The 16,349-nt window shown below is 45.5% G+C and overlaps 1 protein-coding gene across 2 annotated transcripts in view; it reads left to right on the top strand.

Moving 5' to 3' along the window:
* The first annotated feature begins 4,831 nt into the window (after window positions 1-4,831).
* The window catches only part of EIF4E3 (eukaryotic translation initiation factor 4E family member 3), a 235,668-nt gene continuing 224,150 nt past the window's right edge, over window positions 4,832-16,349 (top strand). The window contains exon 1 of one of the 2 annotated variants that reach the window (XM_069643843.1): window positions 4,832-5,076. In XM_069643843.1, coding sequence (XP_069499944.1) covers window positions 4,928-5,076 — 149 coding nt within the window. In that variant the 5' untranslated portion in view covers window positions 4,832-4,927. The remainder of the gene's footprint in view (window positions 5,077-16,349) is intronic. The other variant, XM_069643844.1, reaches the window with a different exon arrangement.

The following is a 16,349-nucleotide window of genomic DNA, read 5'->3' as shown; positions in this document are numbered from 1 at the left end:
CCTAGCTATGTTAAGTTGGATATTGCGCATTATGTTCCCCTTCTGCCTTGTCCGAGCAGATACCCCATGCACTGGCACTCACTTCCTCGCCCTCAGCAATGGCCTCACCAAACTAGCTTGCCCAAGACACCATCCCATCCCCTGTCCTTCCCCCTTCCTCCCCACCACACCTCCCTTCCCATCCTCCTCCATTCTCTTCTCCAGGCTCAAGGACTCCCACGCAACCAGTAAGGAACACCACCCCACCTCGACCATCTCTGATGATCCACATGCACACCTCAACCCCTCAAGCAATGGTAAAACACACCCTATCCTAGGAGACGAGAGAATACCCCGTTTAAGAGCTCGCACAAGGCCACCACACCGCAACCCTACTACCATGACCCAGCCTCCCAGATCACCCAAACCCACGGCCCACACAACAAACGACAAACACACCCAGCCTAGAGCAACTAAAACTACCCCACTAAGTGGCTCACCAACCATAAATACTCCCACTAAGGAGCCCAACCCTCCCATTAGTCTCAAAAATGCTCTCATCAATGCCCGCTCCCTTGGAGCCCACGCCATTGATATTCATGACCTCATCATTGAACTTGACCTTGACATGTTAGTAATCACAGAAACTTGGCTACACCAAGCATCAGGCCCTCTGCTAGCATTAGCTATTCCACCAGACTACACCATTCTCAGATCTGATAGAACCATCACTCCAGGAGGTGGTGTGGCCATTATTGCAAAAAACACTATCAAACTCAGATCAAGTTCCATTGAAATAATCTCAGGGTACGAACTACTACTCGCCAAACTCTCATTGAATGAAAACACCACAATTAACATAGTGGTCATCTATAGAGCCCCTGGCACAAACAGCCACCCAGAAACAGATATCCCACTAATACTGGCGCCCCTCCTCAAACCCAAAACGAAATGTATCATCATTGGTGACTTGAATCTAGGTTTTAATGACAACCAAAGCAACCGCCCTCATTCTGGCACTAAATGACATGAACTTCCGCCAACATGTCAATGTCCCCACCCATACCAAGGGCAGAACCCTTGATTGGATCCTCACCCTCAACACCAACATCACCTTAGGCCCGATTACCGCACTGAATTGGACAGACCACTTCTGTATAGAATTTACTATCACTAGTGACGACCCTTGCACACCCAAGAACATACCTATGGATATCATCGAAAGTAGAAACTCCAAAAAGCTCACAGCTCAGAACTTCGACCCCACCTTGAACAAATTGCTAGATACCAACTCAATCCTCAGCAATGACCCAACTACTCTCGCTGAGTACTACCATAAATGCCTCTCCACAGCGATTAACACCATAGCACCTGTAACCTCCAAACTAAGGCGCCTCAACAAAAAATCCAATTTCTGGTTCAACGAGGAACTAATCGCCCTTAGAAGGAAAAAACGCTCTCTTGAGCATGCCCATAATAAACACCCCTCCCCGGACTCAGCCAAAGCATTCAAAGACGCTAATACTCTCGACAAATCAGCTATCATCTCTCACAAAGCTAACGCCTATAATGCCCGCATTAGTAATGCAGCTTCCGACTCCAAAGAGCTCTTCTCTATCCTTAGAGAACTTGAAAATCCACTTCCTACCGTCACATCCACAAACACAAGCAAAGAATGGTGTACCACCATCCAAGATGCTCTTGCCTCCAAAATCACTACGTTACAAAACAAAATCAATTCCAAAAAATTACTCCTAGCTACAAAAACCCCCCCCTTCCCCAACCCCTGTGCCCTTTCCAGTGACAACTCCAACCCCCCCTTCCAATTCACACCAGTCACCCACAATCTCGTACTCGATACTATCTCCAAACTAAAAGCATCCAACTGCAAAGGAGATACTGTCCCAGCCAAACTAGTCAAAGCCTGTGCACCCACCCTGACCCCCCTCATCACCAAATTTGTCAATGCCTCATTCAACTCCAATACAGTTCCGACTTGCATCAAAGAAGCTTGGGTTACACCACTTCTAAAAAAATCAAATCTAGACCCCACCATTCCAACTATCGCCCCATAACCACGGTCCCATTCTTACTCAAAATCATCGACAAACTGGCCTACAACCAAATTCAAACCCATTTAGAATCTAACCAGCTCCTCGGCACCAGACAATCAGGCTTCAGGCCCAACCACAGCACTGAAACAGCACTCTTGGACCTCAAAATCCAGATGGATGCCATTAGAGACTCAGGGAAACTTTGCATTCTCCTGTTGTTGGACCTCTCAGCAGCGTTCGACCTGGTGGACCACGACAAACTCTGCAACTCACTTGCCCGTGAATTCAACTTCTCTGGGGCTGCCACTGCTTGGGTGAAATCTTTCTTAACTGACCGCACCTCCAGAGTGTCCATAGGCAAAGAAGCAGCCAACCCCATCCCAGTCCCCATAGGAGTGCCCCAAGGCTCTTGCCTTTCTCCCACGCTGTATAACGCATATACCAAGCTCCTGTTCTCTGCACTTGACGATATGGGTGTCATTTACACTAATTTTGCGGATGACACCCAGATCCTCATACCTCTTACAGGCAACTATGACCAGGACACTTTAGCTATCAATAACATTTATGTCATCATACAAAACTGGATGGCTTTGAACAGCCTATGTCTTAACGATGAGAAGACGGAAGTCCTCATCGTAGGAGCTCCAGCCAAGTTAGCAACCCTTCAGCCAGAATATTCAACTATCAACATCGACGGCACAAATATCCCAGTGTCAAAACAAGTAAAAACACTGGGCGTGTACTTCGATGCTAGCCTGACCATGACCAAACAGATCAATGCACTTTCCTCCTCCACGGCCTACACTTCCAAATTAATCGCACTCAGCCGACAATTTCTGACCCCAGCAAACTGCCTCACCCTGGCCAGAGCACTGGTCCTATCGAAATTGGACTACTGCAACGTATTACTACTGGGCACATCCAACACTAACCTAGCCAAAATGCAACTTTTGCAAAACAAAGTCCTGAGGGCAGCACTAGGCATAAAAAAATCAGACCATATATCCAAGACCAGGAAAGATGCCCACTGGCTCCCCATCAAAGCCCGCATCATTTTCAAAACACTATGCATCACCCACAAATGCATTACTAAAAAAGGACCTACCTACCTCAATAACACTCTGCATCCTAAAACTAACATAAGATTACTGAGATCCAACGACAAACTCCTCCTGGACCCCCCTCGATTCAAAACCACTAGAGCAGGGGGCAGCAGCATCACCACTTTAGCCCCCAAACACTGGAACACCCTACCCATCACCATCAAAACAGCATCCTCCTTCAAGCTCTTTAAGAAACAGCTAAAAACCTGGTTATTCAACCAATATTAGCACCCTAAGATAGGACGCCTCCATCGGACACTGTTGTAAATACTTAGGCCACTGTATATTTTTGTGAATATGTTGTAACCTATATCTTGTATTGCACCCTCTGTAATGTTTGGATTGTGACTAATTCCTAAGCTATCTTATAACCTCGCCGTGACACCTGAGGGTCTGGGCGTGTAACAAATATACAAAATAAATAAATAAATAAACGAAAGACGGGGCCAGGGTGAAGGGATATACTTGAGGTTTGGTTTATTAAGTCTCAAGGAGAGCAACAGGCACCAGGCCAGCACTTCTCCAACAGCTTAGTGTTCCAGAGCCCGACAGGATTCTGGAACACACATTAGAACATAAGCAACATAAGTAAAGAAAACAGAGTAAAGAACACAACACACAGCTTGTGGGTTTTTGGTTATTTTCAACCCATTGAGGGCCTATAAATGTGCTAATCCCTACGACCATTCCCAAGCAGTACCTCCCCCTCCCTGCCGAAACACTTCCCCCTGAGTTAGCTGTATCAAGAAGTGATAACAAACGTTGTCCTTCCTGTGCCTTTCTAAGCAGTCTGTTGAGAGTTAATGGTTTAATTTTAAATGTGCTACTGGTGTAAAAAATGTCCTAACTGTAATGGGTCACCCCTCCTGGAAGCATGGTATCTCCCAGGAGCTCGTGGCATTAGGCACGCGATGAGTCTCAATAAAAAGTAATGAGCGGCTTCCTGCTCTTCAGTCTAGATAGTACCTGAAACCATGGTGTGCCGTGTTGTTATTCAGCAGCACCAGGGTGGTGCTGTGTAGTTGGCTGAGGGCCTGCCCTGCCAGGCCCTCCAACGTGACAGTGTCCCTGCCGGGTAACGCTGTCACACATGGCTGTCCGCCACATCCATGGAGCCCCTGCTGGGCAACTCCATCCTGGAAGCCGGTGCCCCTGCTGGGCAACGCTAGCGTTATCCACTTGAATAGGCCTGCGTGCCCTGAGGCCATGCATGAGCCTGTGTGCTCACGGGCTGACTGGGTGCCCCAGTCCCGAGCTGTCTGCTGGGTGTCCCCAGCCTAGATGTCGTGTCGGGTGCTCCCGACATATGCAGGGTGATCCCTGCCTGAAGTCCCGCTGCGTGACCGCAGCCCATGGCCTGCTGGGTACCCCTACCACTGGTCCGCCTAGCCTGGGTGCCCCCAGGGCAGGACGTAACACTAACCAAGGGTTGGTCTGTAGTGTACGTCACAGTAAATGACAATTTCCTCCACTGGTTTTACCGCACATCCAACTGAACTCCATTGGTCGTAGTGACTTAACTAAATTCTTCCTTATCAACACCTTGCTGCGCGTCTGAATACACGCTAGTCGAAAGATCATGGGGTACTACGGGACTGGAAAGTAAACTGATGACGTATGTTAGTTTATGAAACATACGTTGGTCTTACGTTGATAGAACGTAACGTGTAAGTCACCTGATGAGGACACGTTGGCACGTCCGTTCCTCTAATGGGAACTAGTCCCTAGCCTGCCTGCCAGACCGTCAATAGTCGTCTGTCTGCATTCTTCTGCCTGACATACAGAGAAATGGCTTTACCCGCCGACAGCACCCCACCCGTGCGTTCGGGAGAGAGCCGTCGCATCAACCACAAGGAGCTTGACAACATTAGCATCAACCACCAAGACTCGGAGCCCGGAGTCCCGCTGAACTCCCCATGGACTTTTTGGCTTGACAGGTGGGGTGGGCACTTGGCAGCACTACCGGTGTTTGTGTACACATGTATAGCTGAAGGGGCAGGGAGGATTGTCAGAATAGTGCCTGTGTTTTAAGTGGGAGGTCACTATTGAGGGTCTTAGCAACGACACTTTCTGCTGATAGTGATCACTTGTCCAAGCTGAAACACGTAACTGGTACTACAGTGTGCGACAAGAGGTGCAAGATGTTCTCATTCATTAATCGCACCGCAGCAATCCCTTTAGGAGCGTGAGCCCGTTCTCTGGCTTCTCTGTGATAAAAGACAGTTACGAGTCGAACTCGAACCTACAAAAGGACTTCTGTTCGGCATCCTTTGTCACACCACTACCCCAGCACAAAACCGCCAAACCTGGCTTCCGGCCCGCCTAAACCAAAACCCTTGCTTGTCGTCTCGTCTCTTCAGTCTCCAACAACACAAACCCATACCCGGCGTCCTGCCTCCCAATGTGCCCCCACAACTAGAGTTCACAAGTGTCGCCATGCCATCAATGAGCAAGTCATCCAGTCCTGAATTCAGGCAGATGCAGTCTTCGTAAACTTAAAATGGGCTAAGAATAAATACTATTAACAGAATTCAAAGACAAAGTCAGACCTGGATGATCTTGCACATGGCAAGGGAAATCTGAGAGCTCTGCCATAACACGTACAACGTGAAGCCCTCCCACCCTTGCATGCATCGCAATATGCAATCCTACCTGCCGTCCTGTCTCTCTACCAACAATACAACAAGATGAAGAATCAAACCTGCCACCTGCCTTTGCAGGGGTCAAAATGTAAGATTTGTTGAGCAAGCGCTAAAAGCAGCTCCTGGGTATGCAGCATCACCTAGTAAGCAGATACAATCTCAGAAAAACGAGGAGCCAGTAAATGGGATCCCGCAAATCTAATGTCCATATGAGATAATATGGCCCATTATGCTTTAAATGTCTACATGCGTGCTTCAAAATGCGCAGAACAAATGAGAAATGCTAGGTATTTGTTTTTGTGGCATAATTTGACCCCGGGAGTCAAAAAAGGCTCCTGGTAGAAGTTGATCATCTCTAAGTCTGAAACATCAGCACTTTCGAACTTTCCCCTCCCCATTACGTTTATACCTGGTGTCCAATTCCTCTCTTCTCCATCACCCAATAGCATAGCCCAAGAGCCTTACCTGGCATCCCACCTTCTAACTTTGTCTATAACTCAAGATTGGTACCTGGACCCCAAATTAGTCAGATCTGGCACAGTGCGATAAAATGGTTTGCACAGGCTTACACGCTATAAGGGGAAACCTGACTTTGGGACCAGTCTGAAGGTAGGCACTTGATTAACTGTTCATTTATCGCTTACAAGTTAAAATGGTACTGTCTTATAGCAATGAATTGAAAAGTAAACATCACGTACCAACCTGACAAATATATACATCTTATCTCGAGCAAAAAGTATGATGGTATATTCTTTGGGTTTGGTACCTATATTTTCTAGACTCAAAAACAGTAACATCGTCACCTACTTGTAATGTACTTTGTTATGCTGTACCTAAGCCATTCTGTAGTTCTACAAGCACTGTGAATCTAAAATGTATCTCTTGAGTGCTGTTTTTGAACCTCTTTTTTTTTTTTTAATCCCATTTTTCGGTTTATGCATGTTTCTTCTTGCGTTGAGATCCCACTCACCCTGCTTCTGGTCCTACCATCACTAAGTCTCTCAAATGCTGAAGCTGATCTTTTAAATTACTCACCTGACCTTACTCCTCTTGGGTGATTTGAACTGATGGCCTTGTCTTCAAGGGGGGAAAAAACCTTAATGATCTGCACCGTCTCAACATATTACTTGTGTTTAGTGATATACTCAATCGGGAGGGTCTACAACCACGTTTTAGCTCACTGTACCTTTCACAGAGGAGAAATATCCATTTGCATATCAGTGTGGTCCCACGCACCTGGGCAGCCCGGCATCGAAATATTAGGCGATTCTCCTCTGGAGTATTAACAGCAACCCCAGACACACGTTTCAGCCTTGTGGGCCTCGTCTGTAAGGTGGTGCTGTGCCTCAGCAAATGCAAATAATATTCTTTGACTACTATACGCACATACAATAATAGTGGAACATTATTAAGAATAGGTAATACTCTCAGAATGTATGTAAACGTGGAAAATGTGCCCAGATTATGCACCCAATAAGGAATGGGCGCCCCCCACATCTCTCCGTGTGCTTAGCAGCTTAGCATGCTTCTTTTCACTCATTAAAGGCAGTGAACTGGATATAGGGATTACCATTCTGGCTCCTGCCCCAAATGCAGCTCTGAGAATGCAACCATCCAAGTGGTGGGTAGACAATGCACTCAGAATCACTGACATTGGGGACTCGTGTCTCCTTGTCCTCTTAGACCATTAAGCTACCTTCGACACAGCTGATCGCCAAATACTCCAACCCTCCTCGCTGATAGAATGGGCATCTCTGGAACTGTACTAAAATGGTTTGCATCATAGGTTTCTGGTAGGCACCTGGCCATACAGATGGGCTCTTTCAGTTCCAACCAATTCCTAGTCACATGTGGGGTCTCCCATGGTTCCGTTCTCTCCCCAATCATCTTCGATCTATACATGGATCCCTTGGGAACTCTCCTAAATGGCCCCAACACAGCCATCAATCAGTACACATATGACACTCTGCTCTACGCTGAGGTCAGTGGCCCCCAGGACATTGCTTGCCTCTGTGAGTGCCTGGCTACTATTTAAACATGGATGTCAAATACTCACCTTAAACTGAACTGAACCAAGACCACAATTTTCCTCATAGCCCCCCCCCCACACACCAACTAATGCAACAATGGCTAAGTGACATGTGTCTGGAAGGATTCACCCATCAGCTATCAAATTGTCCAAGTCCATGGCCGTCATTGTTGACAGTAACCTTTCGTTCCAAAAGCACACTGCAAAAAAAGGCATAAACTGCATGGCTACCGATCCACACACTTCGCAAAATCAAACCCTTAATTCCCAAAACGAATTCCGTGCTGTGGTCCAAGCCCTCATTATCTCGCACATCGATGGAAGGAAATGCCATTCATACTCAACTTCAAGCTGCACACCTGGCAGCCCTCAAAGCAGCACAGCATGCCTCATTACAAGTGCTCGCAAATTCAACCACATCTCTCCAACACAGTGCACACTTCACTGGGTCCGACTCCCTGCCAGGATCATGTTTAAAACGGCATGCATCACCTACAAAGCAGTCTCAAACGGATCCCCAACATACTTGGCAGCTAAACTCCACACCTCTGGAGGCTCTCACACCTTGCGTAGCAAAACAATCGAAAGGTTGGAGTAAAAGCTAGTCCGCAAGGAGAAGATTCACAAGCACTCGTTCTCCTGCCATGCCAGACCATCTGGAACTCGAATCCTGGTAGAGGTTTGAAATGCACCTACCTCCAGTTCTGCAAAACACAAAAAACGTGACTCTTTCAACAGTTTCTGCCAGACGCATAAAAATCCCTCTCTCCGTCCAACAGTACAGCGCTACTGTATAAAATACCAAGCCCAATACTGGTGCAATCCAGTTGTAAAGCACTCTTTAGCTAGGTTTGCGCTGTAAGCAATAAAATAAAAAAAGTGATATAGCACTCCAATTGATGGCTGCATCCTTGCGGGATATAGCGCACCATTACCTATTCTCTAGGGATCTAGCATGCTATTTTCTATTGCAGCAAACACAGTGTAGTCTCACTCTCTGGTTGGGTTGCCTCTTGAACATTACTGTGGTTGTCTATTCTCTCGGCCGACTTGACTTGTCTCATGTCTGCAGATTGATTGGGCCTCTCTGTTCCCTCAGTCCATACATGGCTGTGCAGATTTCTTGGAGCAGACGTAGCTCAATTGGGCATGTCTCCCGGACCTTCCTTTTAGGTCTTGATTTGATTTTTTGGTTTTGAGTTGCTGTTTCAGCTGGGACTGCATAGGCTTCAAAAGACCTTTTGTAACAATCTTGATTTCTAGAGGAAGTCTCACCTGAACGTGTTGGTTTGCTGTACTATATTCTCTTGTGGATATTGGGTTCTATGTTGGCGATAGATTGGATGGTCCATGAGGCGAGTGTTGCCTGTGGCTCTGTTTGCTGAGTCTTAATGAGGTCTGTTCGCAGAGAATGAGCAAGGGTTTTCCAAAAAGCAGCTGTGAATGACGCCCCTCCCTTGGCTCGGACTTCAGTCATTTTCAGCAACTAAGTGTCCTTTCACTTGAGTAGTCGAGGACCACACGTACTGTTTTAAAAAAAAGTCCATCACACTTTGTTCTGCATTCACGAAGACTGTAGGTGCTGGGTTCTGAACATGGGTAGGAACACCCTGAAGATCCCACCCATTTACCCCTCCTTGCAAAGGCTCGCATTACTGGCCAGAGGGTCCTGATAGGCTGGCTTTTCTGGTCCCTCAGAATTCTCTTCAGAATTTGGGGAAGGTAAGAACTCCTCGTTGTCACACACTCATCTGAACTGCATATGTTCAGCTTTACAAGATGGGGGGAACAAAAGGAGAAATCGTAGTAAACCAGACTGGTTATGCTCACTTTGAATTTAATTTGAACCCCAATGCCGAACAAAACAAACCTCAATGGACTGAACAAATGAATTCGAAGAGCCAATTCCACATGTTGGTCAGCACGTGAGACATCGTGAGTGGTGCATGGCGGTGGCTGAGCTATGGTTACTTTACATTTTCGTTGTTTATGCTTTTCACTGCATGTTTACCAACATTAATCCACTGTATCAAAATCCCATGCTACTACTGGCTTGTGGTAGAAACTTTTTCTTAGTTGTCAAGTGGAAGTTTCAAGTGGAAGTTCCATTAGTACAAACAACTGGCGGATGGTTGAATTAATCATAAACGCAGGCACCGTGGGCAACCATCCAGACCATCGTTTTTTAGGTGGTCGTGCCATAACCGAAGGGAGGGGGGGGGGAGACATAAGCAAATCATGGTTTGTCCCACCCCAAATAGGGCACGTATCTTCTGCACGAGATGACATGCAACCTTTGTTTCGATCTCATGTAACCAGCTATCTGTTTTCGTCGTCTTTTTTAACTTTCCCAAAGACTGGGTGTTTTGGTGAAAATTCCATTGCCAATTTTTAATACCACAATATTGCAACATCAAACCTCAAAAGGAAGATTTATTTTTTGTCTTGCATATATACAGTTCCTTTTTGCATGTCTTCGCTAGAAATACAGTTACAGGATTTATTTCCCTTGAAGAGTGCAGGCCTGTCTACTTGAATCTTTCTGGGAGGTGCACACTGTTTGCTTCTCATCTGGGAACCTTGTGCGAGCACCTATAATCTCATTTAAGAATTTGCTCTAATTGCTTTGTTATTTCAATGATTTCAGTGGAGTGCAGTCCAATATGTTACTTAACTGTCTCATTAGATCTAACCATCTGTACACCCGGTTATTTTTATTATTTTATTTTCTAAAACCATGGTGTATGGGTGGAAATGCCACTTGACCATTTCCAAATGGGATTTTGTTAATTTCCTGTGAAGAAAAGTTTAAGTGGTGATTTCTCTTAATCATACTCGATACACCAGTGAACTCCACTCTTTCCTTCCATCCCTACTCCTATTTTCATTGCTCGTTGTCCTTCCTGCCCCTCTTTCCCTTGATGCATGCAGACCCCAAAATATGGACTTTGCCAATGCTTGCTCTTCTGTCTCTACATAAAGAGGTCTATGGGACTTCAAAAGCAAATGCATTGTATCATCACTGCCTTTTTTATTCTTTTTAGTCCAATAAAAGGTATTCAACATTGGATTTTTGTGATTCTGTCAAGGCGGATTGCTCACCGGTTAAGCACACACCTGTATCATGGGGTAAGCCTGCTTTTAGCAAGCTCAAAATCTACCAGTCCACTTGCACTGGCGAGGATATGTTTTGAAGCGTAGTATCATTTGCATGGTACTCGACCTTGCTGACGAGTATGGGGATGTTTGAAACGTTTGTGACATTTACTACTAGTTTGTTTGCAGTAAATGACAAACTTCACTGTACATGGCTAGCCTCTAGGTGGCAGCATTGCACCATACATGAAGTGTGCTTATGGTATTAACATGCACCATTTTACAAAAAGCACTGGTAAATATTTTGTCACCCGTCACCATTAGGCAAGTGCATTTGTCTTGGGTGGAGTTTGTAAACTAAGCAACGCTCCCTGCAGCTCTAGTGGGCCTGAATTTGCGAGGCCTTTAGACATAGTATTTTTTACAATGCTGTATAAGCTGGTGGAATCCAAAATTAAAAGTGTTTTTAAAAACCTGATGCACCATAATTTAAAGTGGATTCTTGCCAACAAAAGCTTTAAATATCTTTGCTTCATGTGCTGTTATTCTGCAAATCATTGGCAATCCTGTGGTAATGGTTATTTTGGTTGGGTGATACTTGTTCTGTTATAGTCAATTTTTTTCATTCCTTGCTTTCAAGAGGCGACATGTTTTTTTGTCTTCCTCTTGTCTTCCACTTAGTACTGGGGTAAATTTGTTTTCCGTTTTTTTTGACTGAGACGAGTTGTGTACCAAATGGAATTTGAAAAAATGCTTGCCCTCGAGGTGGCTTTGCATTTGCTTTTGACCAGTCAGTCATGTTATCTACAAATTCACCATTGGGTGCCCTGAGGGAAATGTTAAAGAAAGGCACTTATCATTTACCACCACAACAATTTAGAAACAGATTATTGAGCAAACTATCCAAGGAGGGGATTCGTCAACCAATTTCAGTAAATGGGAGGAGTTGATCTAAACAGTGGATGTTCAAAGGGTTTACACATTCCCTTATATTGACAATCAAAGAAGAGGCTGGCGCTTGGAGGGATCTATTTAGCTCCCACTTTTAATAGTGACCCTGGCAATGTCCTAAAAGGCCTTCACCCAGCACCAACCAACTCTAATTCCAGACCTGGGACGCCCCGCCCCTCTCTCCCCTTTAGAAGCAACTCTTTTGCAGCTTGGAAACCACCTTCACTCGCATCCCTGCGGATCCTGCTGCTGCTTGAGAGAGGCTGAAAAGACCACTGACATCTTGTTCTCTATTTTTATCTGCTGCCTGGGGCGTTACTTCTGGGTTACTTTGTGAATGTAATTACTTGCCTCTGGAAGTCCAATTGCCCAGGCGTCCAGAGCAAAAGATGGTTGGAGCTAAAGGTGGGAGCTCATTTGTTTCTCCTTTAATTCTTTGTTCACTGGTTAGACCCTTTTTTGACAAAAACTAAGAACTCATCAACAACCGCCATTCACATCAAACTACAGCAGAGCATACCAATAGAACAATTCATTACATAAACCTGCATTCTTCTCAACTGGCACTCTGCACCTGCACGCATTCATGAAATCAGTGTCAGTAACACACGGTTATGTTCATAGGTGAGGGTTACTCATAAAGGATACTCTGATAGGGCGCAGGTATTCTTCAAGTTACTTTAATCAGGTGACCTAGATCATTAGGTCACATCGGGTACATTAAGGAGATGGGGAAGTAGAGAGAGGAGCCCACTGGCTCCCACCACCCAGGCTACATCTTCCAACTGCCCTGGGTGGAATCGTATTCACCCTCAGCATTCCTGTTACTCAACTAGCCTTTCGTTCATGACATCATACCTTGCATTCAGGTAGCAGGGACCAGGCAGGAAAGTCAATCATAACACACCTCCTTCCTTTACACCACAGACCAGCACACTTCGCAATCAGGCACCACCGCACTCACACCCTGCATCTGCATATCTGAAACAAGTACATCCACTTAACCGGCAGGGGAATGGCTGACCAACGAGGTGCAACTAACACACAGGTAACGGCACCACATCAACATTGCAACCAACCACAACCTCACACAATCACTCAAACACCTTCTACCCACCACTGCCGAGTCACCAGCCTGCCACACCGGAACACTACCTGCTCCTCATTGGGCTAACAAACGTACAGTCCAAACCATCATGAAGAAACACTGACACCTCCCGTCCACCACTGCCACTGGTGAATCTGAGGGCTGCCACCCAAGCACAGACTGCCCCTATATGGGCTGGTACGTGGCCCGCTACACCACAAGAAACGGGGCTAACCATTATAACAGACCATACCAACCAAATGTCTCGAGAGACTGCATACTAAACCACAACACCCATGACAACATTCTCACCTGACACGCTCTTCACACACTGGCAACTGACCTCCACAGCGAGAATCAACTTGGTCAACAATCACCCGAGCCCCCAACACCCCAAACGGGAAGGCTGCGCAAAACTGGACCGACACCGGCACAAAGGGTTGTTAATAGTGATTTCTTTCAGAGGCTGAAAAGCACTCAACAGCAGACTGGTATTCCGCAATTGCTAGGATATATAATGTCTTTATTACTTGGATATGCAACTTGTGAATTGACAAAAACCTGAATTATTTTAGGTTTGTCTCCACATAAGTGAGTGCGACAGGACATTCAAGCCTTGGAAGAAGAGCTGTGCTCGAACACGTGTCGGCTGATACCATTCCTACTGATTTGATTCATATAAAATAGAACATGCGCAGTGTGATTGTATCATTTGTCTAGTGTCTCCATTGGTGGAGGCCCTGGGCAGGGGTCCCACGTCCAGACACAATCACCCACCGCGGCAGTGTCACCATTAACTACTCTATTGTTTTGTGATTAGGTTCCATGTGATTACTTTTTGTACAAGCGCTGTGCTTCCTAGTCTTTTCCTGCCTTGTTGAATTCATATTAATCTTAGGTGGGGCACTGTCAAACAACCAAAGATGCCTGCCTATTGTCACATCCCCACATGTCCACACAGACCCCACCTAAGGATAAGATAAATCACAGAAAAGGCCTCCAACCAAATGGTTATCTCCGCCATGGAATGCTGCTACTACAACTGGAGCCATTCTGAACCAGCATACCACTGGTCTCTAAACCACACATCATACACCTGTAAATGCATGCACTCTATGCAACGCCACAAACACTGCACCAGAAACTCACACCATCCAAGTAAGCGCTGCAGTCAAGTTACTTAATACACTGGATACTTGTACAACACAACTAGGTGTGATATCATAACACATCATAATACGGGAAAACAGAGTGTAGGCAGGAACCTACCCACCTCCTGTCTAAACATAACAATAAATGAACGCCATACACTACCCATGGCGTTCTCATCTCACAATATTCATAAAAACAGTAAGCGTGCTGTTATAAAAGTCCATGTTGAGATTAGCTCGACCTTCAATTGCAGCAAAGCCTCAAAAAGAATGCATAGGTGCACACTCTAATTCGCACACCTGCTCGTACAAAGTCCATGTGCATACTTGCAGGATGCAACCTAAACCTGCTGCAAATTCTCAAATGTTAAACTAGCATTTCAAACAGCAACTCCGGAATGTCGAAATCTCCACTACCCAAATGCAACATGCTGCAAATCCTCCAAAATGTCATGAATAACATGTTAAAAGACATTCCCCAAAAACCCACTGAGGGAGAAATAGATGTTGCAGAGCAACCTCTGTGCACCCACACACACATATCCAACTTTGCTGTGCCCCGTTTGCAACAGGTTAAACCCTAGACTTTATCCACCGCTGTGACCCTTCTCATTTCTACAATTCATAAATGCACAGACTAACCACTCGGTGGCCATTGCGGCGCACCATGGCTACATCTTCCAACTGCCCTGGGCGGAATCCCATTCACACCCAACATTCCGGTCACTCACCTAGCATTCCATTCATGACATCATGCCTTGCATTCACACCTCATGCATTCAGGAAGCAGGGACCAGGAAGGAAAGTCAATCGTAACACAAACGCTCCCCAGTTAGACTGTCTGTAACAGAGTCATAGCTCAAACCCCAACACACACCCATCATCCCCAACGTGCTCCACCCACACTCTCATCCACCACTGACACAAAGCTGGTGGCATTGCAATCATTTTATGAAGACTCTCACACTTAGCAACCATACATATTCTTGAAGCCAAAGAAATGTGATACCAAGATAGATGAGGTGTCTAGAAGGCTGCCTGAGACGGATGCGGTTTTACAAGAACTTGCTTTGGAATTAACATATTTTCAGGTGACACCAATTCTGTAAGGATGGAAAAGAACACGATTTGTCTTTAAAGAAAGCCCTTGGGAGTGCTGCGAGTGTGTTGGCCATGTTAGCCGGGTGGCCGTCTTGATCCGCTGCACAGTTCAGTGAACGCGGTAAGTGTGGGTATTTATAGAACAGCGCCTTTATGCATTTTTAACTGTATACGAACAGAGCTTTTGGTGCTGCACCCTACATTCATTTGCATCAATCAAGCATTGAATGAAGCAGTCTCCAACTTTAAACAGCATATATAACCTGCAAAGGGCCACTTTCAAAGACAATCTAAAAGCGCCTGAGCTGGAATGTTAGGAAAGCTCACAACATACACAATGTATCATGTGCACGATCCCTTAACCTGTGGTTACTATTGGTAACCAAAATCCTGTAGAAACGGCTAATGTGGAAATTGTCAAAGGAAATGATCGAGTAACGGCTTCCTCTCACCCGACAGTGATTCCTTCAGGTCCAATTAATTTAGTAAAAGGCACCATGCACAGCCATCTTGAATAAACCGTGTCAATATTCACAATGAAACAATTTCGAATTTGGCACATCTAAAAAGAGATCGCTGAGCATAAATGCCCTGGAAAATATATTGTGGGTGGCTTAAACCTAAACCACTCACACATGAAAGAAAACGCTCTATGTCAAATTCACATGGACTTCGAACTCAATCCATGTGAGAGGCATACTCGTGTCATTGGAGTTACTGATGCTTCACTAATTATAAATACACCAAAGGGTCACTACTTTGCCCCAATCAGTGGAAGTACAAACCTAAGAGAAAGAACTACTAAAGCCCATGCTAGCAACATCCCTTGCAGTCATAATGTGGAGGTGGATGAATCGCAAGATTCAACTCTTCCTGTATTGAGCTTCGTGCTCAATTCCCTTGTAAACGTGGTCAAATCTCTCAAAGAAGAGGTCCTCACTCATTCAGGAATTTTGATGGAGCTCTCAAAAGAAGTGGGCAGCTGTGAAACGTCCCATGTCGGTCTGAATGCAGCATTAAACACTCAACAAAAAGACATGGTAGACCTCCTTACAAAGAATGGAAAAAACTCACATGGATAGTTTGGAAGTTCTAAAAACAGATTTTGGAATGTTCAAAGATGCGAATGAATCAATGTGTAATGATGCTCCTC

This window comes from Ambystoma mexicanum, chromosome 2p, assembly GCF_040938575.1.
Source record: "Ambystoma mexicanum isolate Mex_15411 chromosome 2p, UKY_AmexF1_1, whole genome shotgun sequence".
In the NCBI taxonomy this organism is placed as follows: domain Eukaryota; kingdom Metazoa; phylum Chordata; class Amphibia; order Caudata; family Ambystomatidae; genus Ambystoma; species Ambystoma mexicanum.
Note: the sequence above shows the minus strand (reverse complement) of the source record. Positions and strands in the feature narration are given on the sequence as shown.